At 39.8% G+C, this 19966-nt stretch overlaps 1 protein-coding gene across 1 annotated transcript; it reads left to right on the top strand.

Moving 5' to 3' along the window:
- Positions 1 to 1591: 1591 nt before the first annotated feature.
- On the top strand, positions 1592 to 17464 carry LOC117374067 (dnaJ homolog subfamily C member 16-like). The gene is made up of 15 exons (XM_055223295.1): positions 1592 to 1764; positions 2247 to 2313; positions 3444 to 3753; positions 4371 to 4555; positions 4646 to 4750; positions 5162 to 5320; positions 6866 to 6996; positions 7714 to 7885; positions 9284 to 9460; positions 11986 to 12062; positions 13957 to 14037; positions 14114 to 14182; positions 15358 to 15528; positions 16226 to 16447; positions 17249 to 17464. The coding sequence occupies exons 1-15, from the start codon at positions 1592 to 1594 to the stop codon at positions 17454 to 17456; spliced, it is 2307 nt and encodes a 768-aa protein (XP_055079270.1). The 3' UTR covers positions 17457 to 17464.
- Positions 17465 to 19966: the final 2502 nt, after the last annotated feature.

The raw sequence follows: 19966 nt of genomic DNA, 5'->3' as shown, positions 1-19966 counted from the left end.
GTACGCTGAGTAACAAATCAAACGCATCCCAGCAGAACCGAAGAAAACGAAATACTCAAACTCCCAAAAGTGCTTTCGGTCCGTTAACACCGCCCCTTCAGCAGATGCCGGAGGAGAAAAGGGATGCAGACGAGAGCATCTATTAAGAAACCTGTCTCCAAATGTTTTAAGAAATGCGTCTCTGCAGCGGATAAACGAGCGCATTCGAGGTGAGTTCCTGCGCAGAAAGAGCTAGCGTCACTTAAATAAAATATACATAGATAGATCAATTCGTTTTTGATAGAATTTTACATTTTTGTCGCCAAATCCAGCGCAGATGAGCTAAATATCAGAGTAAATGCATTTTTAGTTGTGTCAAAAGCAAACGACAGCAAATGCATTAGAATCAGATGGTGCAAAAATGGACCTACCATCAGAGATATTACACAACATGGACTCTCATGAGCTTTAAGTCATGTTATAATGATGTTACCTCCTCAAAAGCATACCCGGAGTTGTGTTTTGTTTCATTCACACATGTTTGAGTAACACTTTATTATTTGTCTGTCTACATCTCCAAAGCTCAAAACGCTCTGTTCCACCTTGTGATGTCATGAAGTGGTAGTTTTCAAGTCAACAGCTGCCTTTTGTCTTTTGCTCAGTAGAAATGAGCAATTCTAGTGCTGAAACTATCCAAATAATTGTAGTGATGGTGTATGGAGTTTAAAAACATAGTGGAGCACTCCCTGTATTACCACATGACATCACAGAGTGTTGTTTTTTTTTTGTTTGAAATAAGAACTCAGCTTAAATATGCAGAGCTTGTGTGTTAAATATCTATGAATGAAACAAAACACAACTCCAGGTCTGTTTGTGATGAGGAAACTATCTTAACTGTGTAGTAATGTTATGTCAAAGGCAGTATAACTTGAGGGCTGGTAGTTTGATAGAGTCCTTGGGCGAGACACTACTTACCTATGTGAATTTGTGACAGATTTTTGGTGATCTCTTCCTCATAATTGTACTCCAAATGTAATAGACATAAATAAGTGCAACAGCTGTGTGATCAGCGGCCCAGTTTTGTTCTGGTATATTTAGGACCTTTATTATGTGATCACGGCCCAGTCTCTAGCCCACTTCTGGTTCACAACCATCCTAATAGTAAGAAATTTAAATGAGTGTTGCCACGATACTAAAATTTCAAACTCGATTTCAATACTAAGGAATAGACTCGATACCGATTCCGATACCACCACGATAATAACAAACTATACTACTACTAATAACAACTATACTGTGATTTTCCGCATTAAATGTTTGTACTTTATTTTCTATTCCCATGTGTCCTTATATCTGTGTAATCCCTCAGTGTCCAGTAGGTTCATAGTGATCCATGGGTGTAAACTAGTCTATGTGTCTTATACTTGTTCTGATACAGCTCAGCATCATTCTAAAGATATTCAGGAATTCATTTCTGTCCTGTGATTGTGACTTTTTTGTATTGAAACCTGCTCAAATCATATCTAGTTTTGATACTCGTTTTAATATCGATCAGTATCTGATTTTTGATACTATTGATCTTATTTAAAATGTATGATTATTTTCAGCAGCGATGGCGGCTTGTAGGTCTCTCGACCCTATGTCCCTCCTCTTCCTACTCCTTTTCCTCCTGGTTCTAAGCGCTCAGTCTAGACCAGAACTGGATCCATACAAAGTTTTGGGTCTAAGTCCAAAAGCGAGCCAGGCTGAGATCAAGAGAGTCTACAAACGACTGGCAAAGGAATGGCAAGTATTCTGTTCTGTTACCTCCTTAAAAACAGACCTGGAGCTGTGTTTTGTTTCATTCACACATGTTTGAGTAACACTTTATTATTAGTCTGTCTACATCTCCAAAGCTCAAAATGCTCTGTTCCACCTTGTGATGTCATGAAGCAGTAGTTTTTAAGTTAACAGCTCCTTTTATCTTTTGTTTAGAGATTGTGCAGAGATTGGTAAATTCCAGGCTTGAAATTATTCAAGGTGTATGGAGTTTAAAAACACAGTGGAGCACTTTCTGTATCACCACATGACATCACAAGGTAGAACAGAGTGTTTTTCGTTTGAGAGAAGAAGTCAGCCTAAATGTGAAAAATGTGTGTGTTATACATTAGAAAATAGCGTTTTATAGGTTTTTAACATTGCCCTATGTAACATTGGTGTACATAGCGCACCTTTAAATATTGTATTGTATTGAAATCCTTTAAAGATAATGAAATGTGTTTTAACAGGCACCCAGACAAAAACAAAGACCCTGGAGCTGAGGACATGTTCATCAAGATCACCAAATCCTATGAGGTCAGTCCAAATCAAATGTTAAAGTTCAAATTCTGACTTGGTTTCCTGGGATAGTTCCTGTGGTAAATATTTATCTTAGTTTTACATCAGTTAAGTGTCAATTTGTGGGAAAAAAGTTGAGAAGAAAAGTACAAAAATACAGGAAGTAGCGCTGAGTACTTAAACAGAATCTCTCTGCCTATGTCATCGCCATAGAAACGTCAGTCTAAAATGCTGAGATGATTTACCCACAAGGAAGTTTACATATTCTTTATAACAAAATAAAGATGTTGTCATTTATTTTTATTTGTCAAATCATTGGCCATTTAGATAAATGTGGCCCTTGTTTACTTTATGGTTGCTAGGTAACAGTTGTTGAATTACCTCTACGTGTGTCATATCTTTTGCCCGAGTCCAACCAGGAAATAAAAGTACAGCCTTCACCAAAATTAACAAAAGAAAAACTAGGCCAGATTTGTAGTAAAATCTTAATTATAATGATGTTAACTATGTTTAAGTGAAATGAGTCAAATGCACTTCAAGGCCCTGTCACTGAAATCCACTTTGACATTTTTTACATCATCAAGGCAAGGCAAGTTTATTTGTATAACACAACAACAATTCAGTGCTTTACAGAATAAGAAAGACATTAAAATCACAATACAACAAATCTAATGTGAACTCAAAATGTATCTGGTTTTCTTTCTTTCCTTAAAAATGGGATATTATGCAAAATTTACTTTTTGGAGCTTTCCACCATGTTATGTTGTGATAATTTCACAACACAATCGTTAATACGTGACAATAATACTTCTCTTTAATACCCCATAGAAGTATAACACCTCCTCTTTAATACCCCATAGAAGTATAACACCTCCTCTTTAATACCCCATAGAAGTGTAACACCTCCTCTTTAATACCCCATAGAAGTGTAACACCTCCTCTTTAATACCCCATAGAAGTGTAACACCTCCTCTTTAATACCCGATAAACACCTCCTCTTTAATACCCCATAGAAGTGTAACACCTCCTCTTTAATACCCCATAGAAGTGTAACACCTCCTCTTTAATACCCCATAGAAGTGTAATACCTCCTCTTTAACTCTGCATCACTGACATATTTTTAAAACAGTGTCTCTACTTCGTCTTAGGTCTTATCCAATGAGGACAAACGAGCCAACTATGACCGCTTTGGGCAGCTGGACGACACGCAGCCATTCGGACATCGCCGTGACAACTTTTATTTTGACGAGGCTTTCTTCAACTTTCCCTTTAATGCCAAAAACCAGCGCGACTTCAGCGAGAACAAGCACTCGCTGCAGTTCACCAAGTACATTCAACAGGTGGTGCCAGACAGCCACAGACGGCCCTACCTGATCAAGATCACGTCTGACTGGTGCTTCACCTGCCTCCACATCGAACCTGTGTGGGACCAGGTGGTACAGGACATGGAGGCGCTCGGTCAGTCTACACTACCAGTAATAATCAGATTACTGGAAGTGATACTTTCCAGCTGATGTCATCAACATTCTGTGATGCTAACTAGGGACATTGCTCTGTCTGAAGCTCTGTTACTCAAGGTTGACTTTAATCTGAGCTTTTTGTTAACACAATCTGACCAGTGTCACGATACAAAAAATCGATTTCAATACTAAGGAATAGTCAATACTCGATACAGATTCCAATACCATGATGATAATTAAAAACACTCTTTATTTACACAATAGAATGCCATCTTTAACATTAAACGGTAGTACTTTGTTTTCTATTCCCATGTGTCCTTATATCTGTGTAATCCCTCAGTGTCCAGTAGGTTCCATAGTGGTCCATGGGTGTATACTAGTCTGTTTGTCTTATACTTGTTCTGATACAGCTCAAGATCATTCTAAAGATATTCAGGAAAGGTTCATTTCTGTCCTGTGAATGGGACTTTTTTAGTATCAATACCTGCTCAAATGAATATCTAGTTTCAATACTAGTTCTGGTGATTTTCGATACTTCTGACAACCCTAGTGTAAAGAAACAAAACACCAGAAATGAATGAAGTTAGTTGACATTTTGTGCATGTCCCTCCTCAGGCGTGGGCATAGGTGTGGTGGATGTGGGTTACGAGCGGCGTTTGGCCAATCACCTCGGAGCCCACCGGACACCGTCCATCTTGGGGCTGGTGAGCGGGCGCGTGTTCTTCTTTCACTACGCTGTGTCCAGAGATCTGCTGCTGCAGTTTGTGGAGGAGCTGCTTCCCCAGAGGCTGGTGCACAGGGTAAAATGGTTTTATTTACTGTTATGAATAACACAAGTGTAGAGCAGGTTTTTGGTTTTGATAAGTTTATTTTTTATTGTAATATTTCAGGTGAATGACCAGAATTACCTTGAGTTTTTGGGCAGTTGGCATGAGCTCAACAAACCTCACGTCCTGCTGTTTGACCAAGTGCCCACAGTGCCCCTGCTGTTCAAAGTGAGAACACATTTTCATTAAAGGCTATTATATTTCTATGGGTTATTAATAATACCACATAATATTTAGATGACCTTATTACCTTTTACTATTGTGAAAATGCTATATTTACTAAATATTGAGAGATCACTGGATTACTCAAACATGCATGGATGACTAAAATCACTTCAGACATGTTTTTGATGAGGGAACAATGTTATAACATGGTAGAAAGATCCAAAAAGTCAACTTTGAATAATAACCCAACTTTAAACTGTGGTTCCATGGTAAAGCGCACACCTACAAACCGCAAAGGTGGCTGGTTCGATATTATTTCAGAACATTATCAGTTATCAGTTTATTACTAATAGTTTCACATAATAGCCCACAGGATACAGCCATGTTTACATTTTGTCGTTCCCTTGTCTCCAGCTGAGCGCGTTCTCCCACAGAGACCACCTCCAGTTTGGGTATGTGGATCAGGGCCTGTCTGAGACCTCAGATCTACAGAAGAAGTTTAACATAAACACATATGCTCCGACTCTGCTGGTGTTTAAAGAGAACACAGACAAACCAGCCGACATCATACAGGTACAAGCACCATTCAGCAAATATACATATAAATATACATACACACATTATACAGATACAAGCACTGCGATGACCATTCAGTAAATATACATATAAATATACATATACATTAAAGATATACTATGCAACTTTTCTGACGGAGGGTACACAACCAGCTTGCCTTTGTGGAGATGGTTTTGCTTCACTTACAATGCTCCATGGTATTTAAATTGTCAATCACCACGGATACAAGTGACAATACTAGTCCAACTTATACGTTAGATCTGTGGAGAAAAGAGCCCACTCACAGCGAGAATGCATATTTTTCAAGACATTTTGTTGACAATAAAAACACCTGAAATCGAATAAATCCAAGGTAGATTAGTTTAATGCTATACCATGAAACATTTTAGGCAGAGATATGACATCCCCATTGAAACAAGCAAGTGCTGCAGCCCTCACTAGAAATGTTACATAGTGGAGCTTTAAAAAGCAATGTGAGTTATATATTACTTTAAACCAGACCACATGTGTTTTGTGGATCTAGAGAAGGCATTAGACTGTGTTCTTTGTGGTGTCCTTTGGGGGGGTGCCTCAGGAGTATGGGGACCGGGCCCTTTACTAAGGGCTGTCCAGTCCCGGAGCAGGAGCTGTGTTCATTGCCGGCAGTAAGGCAGACCTGTTCCCGGTGCATGTAGGACTCCGTCAGGGTGGCCTTTGTCACCACTTCTGCTCATTGTTTTTATGGACAGAATTTCTAGGCGCAGCCAGGGGCCAGAGGGGGTCCAGTTTGGGAACCACAGGATCTCTTGCAGATGATGGACCTGCAGCAGGCACTGGGGCGGTTTGCAGCTGAGTGTGAAGCGGTTGGGATGAAAATCAGGCCATGGTTCTCGACCAGAAAAAGGTGGTTTGCTCTCTCCGAGTGGGTGGAGAGTCCTTGCCTCAAGTGGAGGAGATCAAGTATCTTGGGGTCTTGTTCAAATAATCGGACAAAATTGAAAATAATATGTTTGAAATTAAAAACACACAAAAATGCACCCAAAACCATAGACTGTATATATAAATGGAGATAACCTGCTAGCGGCCACATTCCAAATAGCAAGTGATCATGGGGGCACTTCTGGCTCCATCATCTCCAATTCACTTTCTATTGAAAAACTGTGGCCCCTTTCTCTGCTGCTGCTGTCAGACTCGTCATTTTGGCCTTCATGATCCTGGTGTTTTAATTTCACTATTGTGTCCATAAATCAAGATATGAACATCAATTACAGACAAATCAGGCGCCTTTTTTCCCGAGGTTGCCCCCGCTAGCGTTAGCAAAAGGTGTGATTGATAGTGTTGCTAAGCTTCCGCTCCCTGCTAAACCAGTGCAGCTGAGAAGAGCCTGACTGGCTCTTTGGCTGCTATGATATTCACTCACTGTGGGTAGCGTCACTCACTTAGTCCACGTCTTCATACAGTCTGTGCCCAAAACAGAATGAAAGTATTTTAGACTTCTCAGTATGTATACAGTATGTATATTGTGACAGAGTACTGCGTCTCTCACAGTTTTCTCCGCCTCAGGCGAAGGATCTGAAGAGGCCGATCGTGGACGAGTTCTTCTCAAACAACAGGTTCCTGAACGCACCGCGACTCGTGAACCAGGAAGTGTTTAACGAACTGTGTCCTGTTAAACAGTTCCACCGACGGAGGAAGTGAGAACCATCTTTATGTTCACTTAGATCTTTATGTCAGACACTTTTTGTTTACCTGCTTCACATGTTACAACACAGCTCAACACATCTGCAGTCCGACAGTTAAACAGCAAATTCCACTATAGCATTTTGACTTGTCTCCAGCTCAGGTTAAACTATAGGGAGGTCTCTTATACTATCAGCCAAAACAGACCTAGGCATGTTACGATAATCAGTGTATCAACTCATCATTCAAGACATGACACATGGAACAATAGTTTTGTTGGTCAATATTTATCATGGGGGCTTTTTCTTTGTGCTAGTGGGAAATATTTGGTTATTTTCTGTAGTGCATTGAGATTTGAGCTGAATTATGAACTTCTTTCATTATCTTTATTTATACAGCTGAACCCAATGAGAGCACTTGGGCTCTCTTTGTCATTGGCGCCCTGTTTAAAATACAAAAAAAAAAAAAAAAAACTGTATACAAGTCCATATAAAACATTAAAAACAGGAGCATGTGTGTCTGTATAAGTACCATATAAGTGCTTTTACCCAAATAATAGTACTGTTACTTCAATAAAAATATTACCTAAGTAGGAGTAAAAGTATGCTGCTAGAAAAATGCTCTGAAAAGTGCAGTTTCTTTAAAAAGTGACTCAAATAAATGTAATTGAGTACTGCCCACCTCTGAGCCTAACATCTTCTTAAGGCGTGTTCTGCCCGTGTCTGCCTCAGGTTCTGTGTTCTGCTGATCACCGATGAGGAGCACTCTTCTGGACTTGAGGTGTTTGTGTCTTTCGCTTCCACAAACTCCCAGGAAGTGATCAGATTCACTTATGTTTACCAGCGTCTCCAGCAGCCGCTCTGTGAGGTCCTCCTGCTCAACAGCGCCCTCTCTCCTCCTCAGGTGAGATAACAAGACCTGCCAATGAGCTTTTATTGTAGAGTAGAGTTGTCAAAAGTATCGCATATCAGATACTAGTCGAAAATAGATACTTATTTGAGCAGTATACACCCATGGACCACTATAGAACCTACCTAGATGACTGAGGGATTATATAAGGCCACATGGGAATAGAAAAAGTACTAATGTGGAAAATCACATTCTATTGTCTAAAGAAAGAGTGTCTTTTATTATTGTCCTGGTATTGGAATCGGTATTGAGTGATCCATAGTGATTGATTAAATTGCATTGATAACATGTCTGCCTTGTTTTTAGCTCAAGAAATTAGAGTCACTGTATCTGATTTTTATCGTCTTTTTACATGAAAAACAAGTTCATTTTAAACAGTTTGCAGTGGGACAAAGTTATTCCTCATTCACCTTATGCATTCAGAGCATCCTAAATATTCACAGTGATGAGTTTATAAGCACTTTTCACAACTCTCAGAGACCAGAGCAGTTTTGCCATGACAGTAAAGCTAACAACTACTAGCAGCCTAACCTAACGTGCACTTCCTGATTATCAGACGATAAAACCTTATAATTAGATGCAGACAGTGCATAGTGATCTCATTTTGATCTCAAGAGCTGCTTATAGAATATATCTGTACTGGGGCGAGACACATTTGCTCAAATACATGGGAAAATCTGGTACAGGGCCTTTAATAATTAAATGTATAAAAATTGTTTATAAAAATGTATAAAAATAATAATTGTTATACATTTTAATAAGAAAAAAATTTGATCAGTCAGTAGTAGGAATAAAAATTGTGATAAATGTTTTGTCCTAACCATAGACTGTATATATAAATGGACATAGCTAAATAGGAAGTGAGCATTCTGACTCTAGTTTACTTTACATTGAAAAACTGTGGCCCCTCTCTCTGTTTTTGTAAACAGAGAGAGGAACTCTAATTTTGTAAGTTCGCTCTACGTGATCCTGGTGGGTTTTTTTTCACTATTCTATCTATATAAACATTAATAACAGACAAATCAGGCACCTTCTTTCCCTGAGGTCACTACTGCAAACATTAGCAACAGGTTTGATTGACAGCGTTGATTAGGGAAGGGTCGTTATCTTCAACAACCTTGCTCCAGATTGGGTCTTTGGTTGCTATGATACTCTTGGTTGGAATTCCAAATATGGAACTTGGCTCCAAGTTCACCTCTATTATCGCTAGCCTTGATGAGCTTTTTTTGATTGGATCTGAACACTATTGGTGACATCAAACTCACTTAGTCCAGTTCTTTATACAGTCTATGACAGAGTCTAACAGAAGGTATTTCAATATGTCTTATCTGACATACATGTGTTTCTGTATATTTCTATCTGACGGCGTTATGCTGGTCTGTTCTTGTACAGGTGCTGATCCTTGAGCGGCGAGCTGCAGGTAAAGTCCTGTTCAAACCAGTGTGTCAGTGGAATGGCAGTGACCAGGACAAACTGCACCTCCAGGGGGCGCTGCAGAGGCTCCAGACAGACCCCTCTATCCTGAGCCACGAGACCACACTGCCCCAACTCAACAACGAATTTGCCTCCGTGAGTCCCTGTGTCTGTCTACTCTGTTTTATATTTTATTTGCCAGAACAGCCAGTTCTTTCTACATCCTGTTTGAATCCAGAGAGGTCTAGAATCAGACCACAACGCCTGACAAACCTCCGTCCTGACTTGAGACGATCCAACTACTGCCACTCACTTGTATCATGCGTCTCAAATACAGAACAAAACTCTCAGAACATTCAGAATAAAATATATATATATATAAAAAAAAATAAAATCTTGGATAAAGAACAGTTTGGTGTTAATTCTGCAGGTGCTTTTGTCCTCTGTGGTGTTTTTTCCCCTGTTTTACTCCTAAGCCGCCATCTTTGTTTTGACACAAACTGAGCATACTCCTCTCTGATTGGTTAATCCGCATGTCAATCCCGCCCTCTGAAATCAGGGAGACAGGGTACAGTGCCAGACCCACTTGTTTTGTAAAGTTTTGTCAAAGACTATGGTTCTCAAAGTACCATTTAGACCCCATATTTTTACTGCTACTTGGGTAATATATTGTACAGTGTAACCAGGGCTGGCCCAGCCTATAACCCGACTAAGCAGCTGCTTAGGGCCCCAAGGCCACCAGAGGACCCCCAAAAGCCCATACCATTTATATAGAAAATAATATAGTATGTAAAGTTTTATTAGAAACAGGGCTCATGTGTTTACAGCAGCCTAAATATCCCTGTCAAATGATTACATTTGTTTTTTATCTATAGTAGCAAAATATCTCCTGCTGCCATTTGTTTTTGAGCCGAGCATAGGTGAGGGCAGCTATGTGTGACTCGAAATAGCCTTTTACTTAGTTCTTACTCTACAGGACATGACATGTCAGGATAAAACAGTGAAGCGGGACATTTATATAATAAGTAAAGGATATATATTTGAGCGACATGAACAGAGCATGGTCAATCAGCTTATTCAATTGTCTGCTTTTGATTGTTGGCCTTTTCTTTCACAATAAGCCATCAGCTAGCCTTCTGTGAATGTTTTAATGTATAAAAAGACACACTGTCTTAGGCTATCTCAGCTGACAGTTTGTATGTGTCTTTTTATATAGTGTAAGTAAACTTCTGATTTCAATTGTAAATATAAATGATGTGATTAGAGCATAGTCATAATGTTGTCAAATGCGAATCACCAATAGCTGAGCCAAGGTACATCCACTGCAGGGAGCCCCTGAGACAAATTCAGTTTAGGGCCCCCCTGAAAGCTAGGGCTGGTTTAGTTTGGCTCATTTTTGTGTTGATCCCTTCAAAATACTTACATATTACATACTAATTTCTGGACTATACGTCGCTTTAGAGTACAAGTTGCACCAGCCAAGAAATGCATAATAAAGAAGAAAAAAACATATATAAGTTGCACTGTACTACAAGTCGCATTTGTTGGGGAAATTTATTTTACAAAATCTGAAACCAAGAACAGACATTTTATCTTTAAAGGCAAGTTATAATAATAACAATAAAAAAGAGAACAACAGGCTGAATAGCAGTACAGCACGCTAATGTAACACATTTATATTTATTCAGCTACATGAAGCATAGACAGAACTGAATACGTGACTGGTATGTTAACATAAAATATTAACAGTTAATCAGATAACTAAAGCATAACAAACAAGCTAACAAGTTTACCCTTGATCTCACTCCAAATCACTAAATCCATTGAATTGTTCTTCCTCTGTGTCACTTCTGAACAACTCCACCAACTCCAGAGGTAGATGAAGCGCCGTTTCTACGTGGCTGTCATCAGACTCAGCAGGATACCATTTTCTTTGAGGGTGCATTTTTGTTCAGTCTTTATTAGATGTCTGTTAAATCACCATAATGTTGACATGTTAAATTTTCTATGGTACAGGAGTAGTAGATACTGGTGCACAAGCCTAGAGTGCCCTCGCGCAGTTGTCAGTGTGACAATAACGATGATGTGAAATTATATACAGTGGTCCCTCGTTTATCGCCAGGGTTAAGCTCCTAAATAACCCGCAACAGGCGAAATTCGTGAAATAGTCAGCTTTATTTTTTACAATTGTTTTATATGTTTTATGGCTGAAAAAACCCTCATCATACATCATACACCATTTCTCAGGCAGATATTAACATTTTTTCACATTTCTCTCCTGTTTAATTAATTAATGGTGTCTCACGTGCATTTCACAGTTCCTTTGACCGTGCCTCTTCATCCTGGCGCCGCTCCACTGTAGTGACGATCGAACATTTATGTAAGTGCAGTGCACATTTGCGGACTGTAAAAAAGCGTGTAGAATTGCACTGGAAAAATCCTCGATATAGCGAGGGACCACTGTATTTTAATAATTTCGCATATAAGTCACACCTGAGTCCCACCCCCGGACAAACTATGAAAAAAACTGCGACTTATAGTCCAGAAACCATGGTACTTAAGCTTCAAATTATAGATCAGATATCAAGACTGTCTATGATTATGATTACTATTACTTGAGATGTGTTGTATATTTAATATAAATGATCTCTTCTGTTCCCAAACCTCATTGTGTCTTTCAGGTGTTTGTGCTGCGCTGGATCTATGCGTCATGTGACTACCTCTCTGACGTCATTGAGGACATTCTCCACAACAACTGGTGAGTCCACAGGATATATCAGGTACAGCATCTTTGATTTCTTGATATTTTCAAGAAGTGAAAAATGCTGTATCTGATTTTTCCTGTCTTAAAAACATGTAAAACAGAACTAGTTCATTTTAAATATATACATTTACGTTCATTCTTATTCTCTTCATTCACACGATCATGTGTTGCTCTCTGTTCCATTTGCTCGCATTGAACTGGGCAAAAAGGATTTTGTCCACTCTGCACCTTATGCATGGAACATGTTGCAGAAAGACTGGAACTTGACAGAGTTGATTTCCTTGAATGCTTTTAAATCTAATCTGAGAGGTCTCGAGGCTGACTCCACAACATGCACTTGTTTTTCATAATCTGTTTGTCTTTTCCTTTTATCTTGTCTTTTTGTAAAACAAACAAAAAAAACAGTTTACAGTTGTCCAAAGTTATTCGTCATTTACCTTATGCATTCAGAGCATCCTAATTATTCACCATGATGAGTTCTTAAGCCCTTTTCACAACTTTCACAACTTTCACCAGAGCGGAGTTTTGCCATGGACTACTAGCATGCTAATTAGATGCAGACAGTGCACAGTGGTCTTATTCTGATCTCAAGAGCTGCTTATAGAATATATCTGTACTGGGGCGAGACACATTTGCTCAAATACATGGGGAAATCTGCTACAGGGCCTTTCATATAAGTCATTTTAATACATTTAAGACAAAATCAAATCAAATTAGAAAATGTTTTTGTCCTAGCAGGTTTTTCAAAACGTATAATTTGATGTACATGTGTTGTCTTGCTTGTCTCCATGGCGTTGTTATTTCTTGCCTGAAATGTTCCCAAGTTTTGCATTAACCTTATCTTTCTCCATTAGTGGAGAAGCAAGCCCGCTCACAGTAAGAATGAATATTTAGAGACGTTTAAGCAATAAGAATAGCTAAAATTGTGAATTGTATGTAAACAAGGATAAAGATAAATGTAATGCCGTACTGCGGAACATGCCAGGCAAAATACACTGCCTAGCCAAAAAAAAAAGTCAAGGTCACACACTCTAATATTTTGTTGGGCCGTCTTCATCTTTGATCACAGCACACATTTGCTGTGGCATTGTTTCGATTTCGCTTCTTCAGTGTCACAAGATTTATTTCTAGCCATTAATTTTTCACCCAGATCTTGCATTGATGATGGTCGAGTCTGACGCTGCACAAAGCTTCTCCAGCACATCCCAAAGATTCTCAATGGGGTTAAGGTCTGGACTCTGTGGTGGACAATCCATGTGTGAAAATGATGTCTCATGCTCCTGAACCTCTGTCACAATTTGAGCCCGATGAATCCTGGCATTGTCATCTTGGAATATGCCCGTGCCGTCAGGGAAGAAAAAATACATTGATGGAATAACTTGGTCATTCAGTATATTCAGGTGTCAGCTGACCTCATTCTTTGAGCACAGACTGTTGCTGAACCTGCAGTAACTATCAAATACCGGTAGTAGCCTCGTACCTATTTGCTTAGTTAAATCCAGGTGGTGACTTTTTTTTTGGCCAGGCAGTGTATTAACCTATCTGTGAAAAGTTACATAGCGCACTGTAAAAAATATGTATGTACAGTAAAGCAGTGGCTACTACCACCTGTGAAAATATCTGGAATTTTGAGTAGCACTAGATCTAAACCCGGACTTTATCAGGACTGGATTAGCTCTAAACCTGGCCTAAAATGAGGCTAAATCAGGGATAAGGTTCAAAATAATAATTAACCCAAAAGAAGACAAAACATGAATAGACTTCCCTCTAAAAACACAAATACTCAAATTTACAAATCTCGTGTGTACCACCAGAGGGCACCTGTACACTGACCACAGTTTTAGAAACACTATAATGAAGTACTTTTGTCTTACACATGTTGGTTCAGGCGAGAGATGATGCCGCTTCTGTCCCTGATTTTCTCGGCTCTGTTCATCCTGTTTGGGACGGTGGTGGTGCAGGCTTTCAGGTACAAAACACTTTATACAAACATAAAAAACAATATGATTTTTGAATAAATATGAATGTGATTTTGTTTCTTTTAGTGACTCCAGTGAAGACAAACAGATCAAGATAAAGCCTAAGGAGGCAACAGCGACCAGCGCCACCTCAAGGCAAGAAAAATCCTGTATTTATAAAATCCTGTTGATGAATCATTTTGGAAAGACAATAGTATAAACTTTGTATCTGCAGTGAAGAGTTCATATCAGCTTAATAGGTAATAATAATAATAATAATAATGCATTTTATTTTTTGCCGCCTTTCAGGACTCTCAAGGTCACCTTGAGTAAGACACAATAAAATCACAAAAATACAAAGTAAAAACAGCAAAAGATAAAGAGGATACAGGACAAGCAATTGGTGAATGTGTCTGTGTGGTTCAGGTCTCACAGGCCAGTCTGAAGAGGTGGGCTTTTAAATGGGTTTTGAACATAGACTGTATATATAAATGGACAGAGCTAACCCACTAGCCACCGTGTTCCAAATAGTTGTTCAATGTACAAATTCATTGTACAAAACTGTGGCCCCTCTCTCTGTAAATGCTGCTGTCAGACTCATCATTTTGGTCTTAAAATGTTCATATTAACCCACTCTACATGATCCTGGTGTTTTCATTTCACTATTGTGCCCGTAAATCAAGATATGATCATTAATAACAGACAAATCAGCCGCTTTCTTTCCCTGACGTCACTTCCATTAGTGTTCACAAGAGGTTTGATTGACAGCGTTGCTAAATGCCCACTCCCTGCTAAACCAGTGGTCCTGTTTTACACACAAATGCCTCTTGTGAGCTTTAAGCCATGTTATAATGTTGTTATCACCTCAAAAACAGACCTGGAGTTGTGTTTCACTTCATTCACTTATATTTGAGTAACCCTTTATTATTAGTCTGTCTACATTCCCAAAGCTCAAAATGCTCTGTTCCACCTTGTGATGTCATGAAGGGGTAGTTTTCAAATTAACAGTTACCTTTGACCTTTAGCTCAGTAGAGATTGGCAAATCCAGGGCTGACATTATCCAAATGATTTTAGTGAAAGTGTATCAGCTTTAAAAACAGAGTGGAGCACTTCCTGTATTACCGCGTGAAATCACAAGCTGGAACAGAAAGTGTTCTGTTTGACACACAAACCCTGCATATTTAGGCAGGGTTTGTGTATTAAACATGTGAATGAAACAAAACACAACTCCAGGTCTGTTTGTGATGAGGAAACGACATTAGAACACAAATTAGAAAATAGAGTAATATGGGCCCTTTAATTAAAAATCCATTTTCCCATTTCATTGCAGCCGTGTTCCAAAGAAGAACTTCGTGGAGGTGACGGAGCTCACAGACATCACGTACATCAGTAACTTAGTGCGTTTGAGACCGGGGCATCAGAACATTGTCCTGGTTCTGTCTGACGCCTCTAAGAACATCCTCCTCAGCAAGTTCGCCAAAGAGGTGCACTCCTTCTCCGGGTGAGGCACCAACACATAGTACTTTAAAGCTGACCTACTCTGCAAAATCAGCCATACATTTTTTTGTATCTTATGTTCTAACGCTGTTCCCTCATCAAAAACATGCCTTAAGAGGTTTCAGATGTCATCCATGCATCTTTGAGTAATCTAGTGATCTCTGCTGGGCCCTTTTCAAACCCTCCTCATGTTTTAGCTGTAAGATTCTGTACGAGGCTCCACCCACAAGCCTATGTCACCCATGCTCCCACTCGACAATTCTCCATAAATATACAAAAATATGATAGAAGTGCACACAGCAACCTGACAAACCTGATGTGATGTGCAGTAGTTTCATTAGCAGGAAGCAGCTGATTGTGTTGTGATAGTGCTCTGGAGGGGGAGTGACTTAGGGTGGAGAGAAAAGAGAGCAGAGAAAATTATTAAATTTGTTATGTTGTTTTGGTGAATATAGCATTTTCAAAACAATAAAAGAAAACATGGAGATCCATATATGTTATGTGTTAACAGTTAATACCCCATAGAATTTTAATACCCCCTCTTTAATACCCCATAGAAGATTAATGCTCCCTCCTTAATACCCCATTGAAGTTTAATACTCCCTCTTTAATACCCCATAGAAATTTGATACCTCCTCTTTAATTAAAAAAAAAAAAAAAAAACTCCTCTTTAATGAATTAACCTGTGTTTTTAAACTCAGAAGTGAGACACTGCATTTCTCCTTCCTGAACATCGACAAACACATGACGTGGATGAGAGCTCTGCTGGACCAGGCCCAAGACCCAATACCCTTAGACCTGGAAGAAGGACCAGACCAAAGACCGGACCAGAGACCGGACTACAGTGGGATCGTGATGGCTCTGAATGGCCATAAGAAGTACCTGTGCCTGTTCAAACCTGTGTACACTGGGGAGGAGAGCAGGTGAGCAGTATTTACTGTAGTAACTACAGATGCATTATATGGCCCACAACAAGAAGCAGATTTTTATTTATGGTAAATGGTCACTTATTTATATAGCGGTCTTCCACCTTCAAGGCACTCAAAGCACTTTACATCAAGAAACCACTCACCCATTCACACACCAGTGTACACAGACACTAGGGGTTACCCACCTCAGGTGGGTAAAGTGTCTTGCCCAAGCACACAAAATAGCATTCATCTGTGGGAGCTAGAGTTGCACCATCAACCTGTGGGTCAGTGGATCTGCCCACTCCACTGACCACCAATGATGTTTATGTAGAGAGTGGGAATCGAAACAGCAACCTTTGGATTGGTGGACAAACATTCTACCAACTCAGCTACTGTCACCCCAGTGTGTTTTATTTTTGAAGCATAGCTACACAACATTTTTAAACCCCTTTTTTCTAATAATCCCAAATAAAGGGATGTGGGAAGTGAAAGGAGGAAGATGAAAGCCTCAAATGCAGGACAACTCAAACATGCATTGCTATAAAAAACAATTTATATTTCTCCTCTAAGGCCCACTTAGTCATGATTTTTACTTACAAAATCTACCAGCAGCGGGTGCAAGAACTCCATCTGCTGGTGCACCAGAGAGTGAAGCAAAAACTGCTACTGTTTGAGTTGGTTTAATGTGTAATCAAAGCCTTCAGAGTAAGTCATGCCCTATAAAAGTACATTTTTGTCCAAAAATTTTGTAAAATAACTGTTCACTTTTTCTGATGTTCTGATTTGAATTTTTATGTTCTGCTTCCTCTAAAGTAAATCTGCGGAGGATGAGGGCACTTCTGTGAAATCAAAGTCTCGGGATGACCACAAAAAGTCCAGTCGCTCTCGGACCCAGTGGACGCTTCAGCTGCATCACAAACTGGACCGACTCGGGCTTTGGATGGAGAGGCTGCTGGAGGGAACTCTGCCCAGATACTACCTCCCTGCCTGGCCCGGGATTGACAGGATTACCTCCCAGTAGAGCCACACATCCTGGGGCCCAGATGGTAACATCAGCCCCAAGTAGAGCCACACGGTCAGGAGTAAAAACGGTACCCTCAGCCCGAAGTAGAGCCACACATCCAGGGGTAAAGATGGCACCATCACCCCCAACTAGAGCCACACATCAAAGGGTTAAGATGGTACCATCAACCCCAAATAGAGCCACACATCCAGGGGTAAAGATGGTAACATCAACCCCAAATAGGGCCACACATCCAGGGGTAAAGATGGCACTGTCACCCCCAAGTTGAACTACACAGCCTGGGGTCCAGATGACACCATCAGACCCAAGTAGAAGCACACATCCAGGGTAAAGATGGATCATCACCCCCAAGTAGAGCCAAACATCCAGGGTAAAGATGGATCATCACCCCCAAGTAGAGCCACACAGCCTGGGGTCCAGATGGCACCATCACACCCAAGTAGAAGCACACGTTAAGGGTTAAAGATGGCACCATCACCCCCAATAGAGCCACACATCCTGGAGTAACAATGGCACCCCCTACACAGCAGAAGTGATAGAGTAGCCAAATATTGTGCTCAAGTAAGAGTAACATTAGTTCAAAATAATATTACTCAAGTAGAAGTACAAAAAGTACTACTCAAGGGGGAGGTTACATCTGATTTATAATTTAAAGTTAATGTATTTGAAAGGACTATACAAATGTGGTATTTTTAAATGGACACAAAATGAGCCAAACTAAATCATATATAAAAGAGCTGTAGGAAACACAAATGTTCAAATCATTTCATATTGTCGACATAAAGCTCAAGTCACTTTAGACTTACAGTGGGAAGAGGAATCACAACTTTTAACTAATCAAAAGTTCTGTTACTTCAATACAAATATTACTCAAGTAGAAGTAAAAGTACTCTGAAAAGTACAAATTCTTTAAAAAGTTACTTAAGTAAATGTAACTGGGTACTACCCACCTCTGCTGAACAGAGCCACACACCCTGGGCAAGAGACAGCTACGACGGCCAGATTTTCAGAGCAAAAAAAAGCGACAAGGTATTTGAAAAAAACTCCATAACAAGGCACACAGCATATTTAACATCAACGTCTGCTTTAAATCATGAATAGCAATAGTATTTCAGTTATTGCCATAGACTGTATATGGTCATTACTGAGTTTATTAATGTGAAACGGAACTGAAAAAAGGATTAAAATCACTGCTTTTATGATGTGAAAATGACACACGGGAGCAAGCCCAAAAACCACAAAACGCTACTCTCCAAATTTCCAAGTGAATTTCCAGAAAACAAAGCCCAAAGTCTCTACAAAAAAGTGGACTTCAGCTTCATCACCTCCTGACAGGCGCCTGATTAACCTCTCGATGACATCTCCTCTAGAAGATACTTGTATCGTGTATCAGAACAAAATATATAACTTCTTTGACCTGAGAAAAAGCGTTCAGTGCTTCTTTTGTTGATTCTCCACACTATTTCTTAGTCTCCTGTGTTCTCTTTTTCCTTGTAAGCTGCCATGTTTGTTTTGACATGAACGGACAATGTTTCTCTGATTGGTTAATCCGCCTGTATCCTATCTCCCCCTGAAATTGGGGAGACAGGATACAGTTCCAGATCATAGATTGCATATAGAAATGGACATACCTGCTAGCCGTCGCTGTTCCAAACAGGAAGTGAGCATGGGCGCAATTCCAGGTCCGTGTCTGGTGTGGGCGGGAAGAGGTGTTACCTTCAACAGCCTGGCTTCTGATTGGCTCTTTTGTATCATACTTGTGGTCAGATTTCCAAATTTGGAATTGGGCTCCAAAGTGGCCCCTATAACTGCTAGTCTCGATGAGCTTCATTTGACTAGAGCTGAATGCTGTGGGTGACGTCACACTCACTTAGTCCACTTATTTATACAGTCTATGTTTCTGACCCGCACGTCTGTAATGTTTTGTCAAATTGTGTGGTTTTGGCTGGACAAGTAACCTAAGCAGAGCCACACTGCCTGGAGAAAGGACAGCACAATCAGTCCTTAACCTGGAGCGTACACATGCTGGGTCAGTGCTGGACTCAACCTGGTTCCTCTGTAGTGGACTTAAGTATCCATGCTTCTCCAGCTCTTTTTAAAGGTGTACTATGTAAGTTTTTTTATGTAGGGACCACCACCTGCTTGTCTCCATGGAGATGTTATGTATTCGCCTTGATGGCATTTCTGTCCATGAAGACGAGCAGCAGATGCCATCAGGCCAAGTTACATGTCTGATCTATGGAGAGGCAACCCCACTCACAGTGAAAATGCATGTTTTTACTTTCTTGCAAAAAAAAAAACAAAAAAACAAAACAAAAACAACAACTTGTAAATGAATGAATGCAATGTACATGGTTAAAGAGTGGATATTTTACTTCCATGGGGTATTAAAGAGGGTTTTGTTTTTTTTAACTTTAGTGGGGTATTAAAGAGGAGGTATTTTACTTCTCTGGGGTATTAACTGCTAACACTTAGTATTTAGATCATCATGTTTCCTTGTTTTGAAA

This window comes from Periophthalmus magnuspinnatus, chromosome 7 (genome assembly GCF_009829125.3).
Source record: "Periophthalmus magnuspinnatus isolate fPerMag1 chromosome 7, fPerMag1.2.pri, whole genome shotgun sequence".
In the NCBI taxonomy this organism is placed as follows: Eukaryota; Metazoa; Chordata; class Actinopteri; order Gobiiformes; family Gobiidae; genus Periophthalmus; species Periophthalmus magnuspinnatus.
The sequence above is the reverse complement of the archived record's forward strand: the minus strand, read 5'-3'. Positions and strand labels throughout refer to the sequence as shown.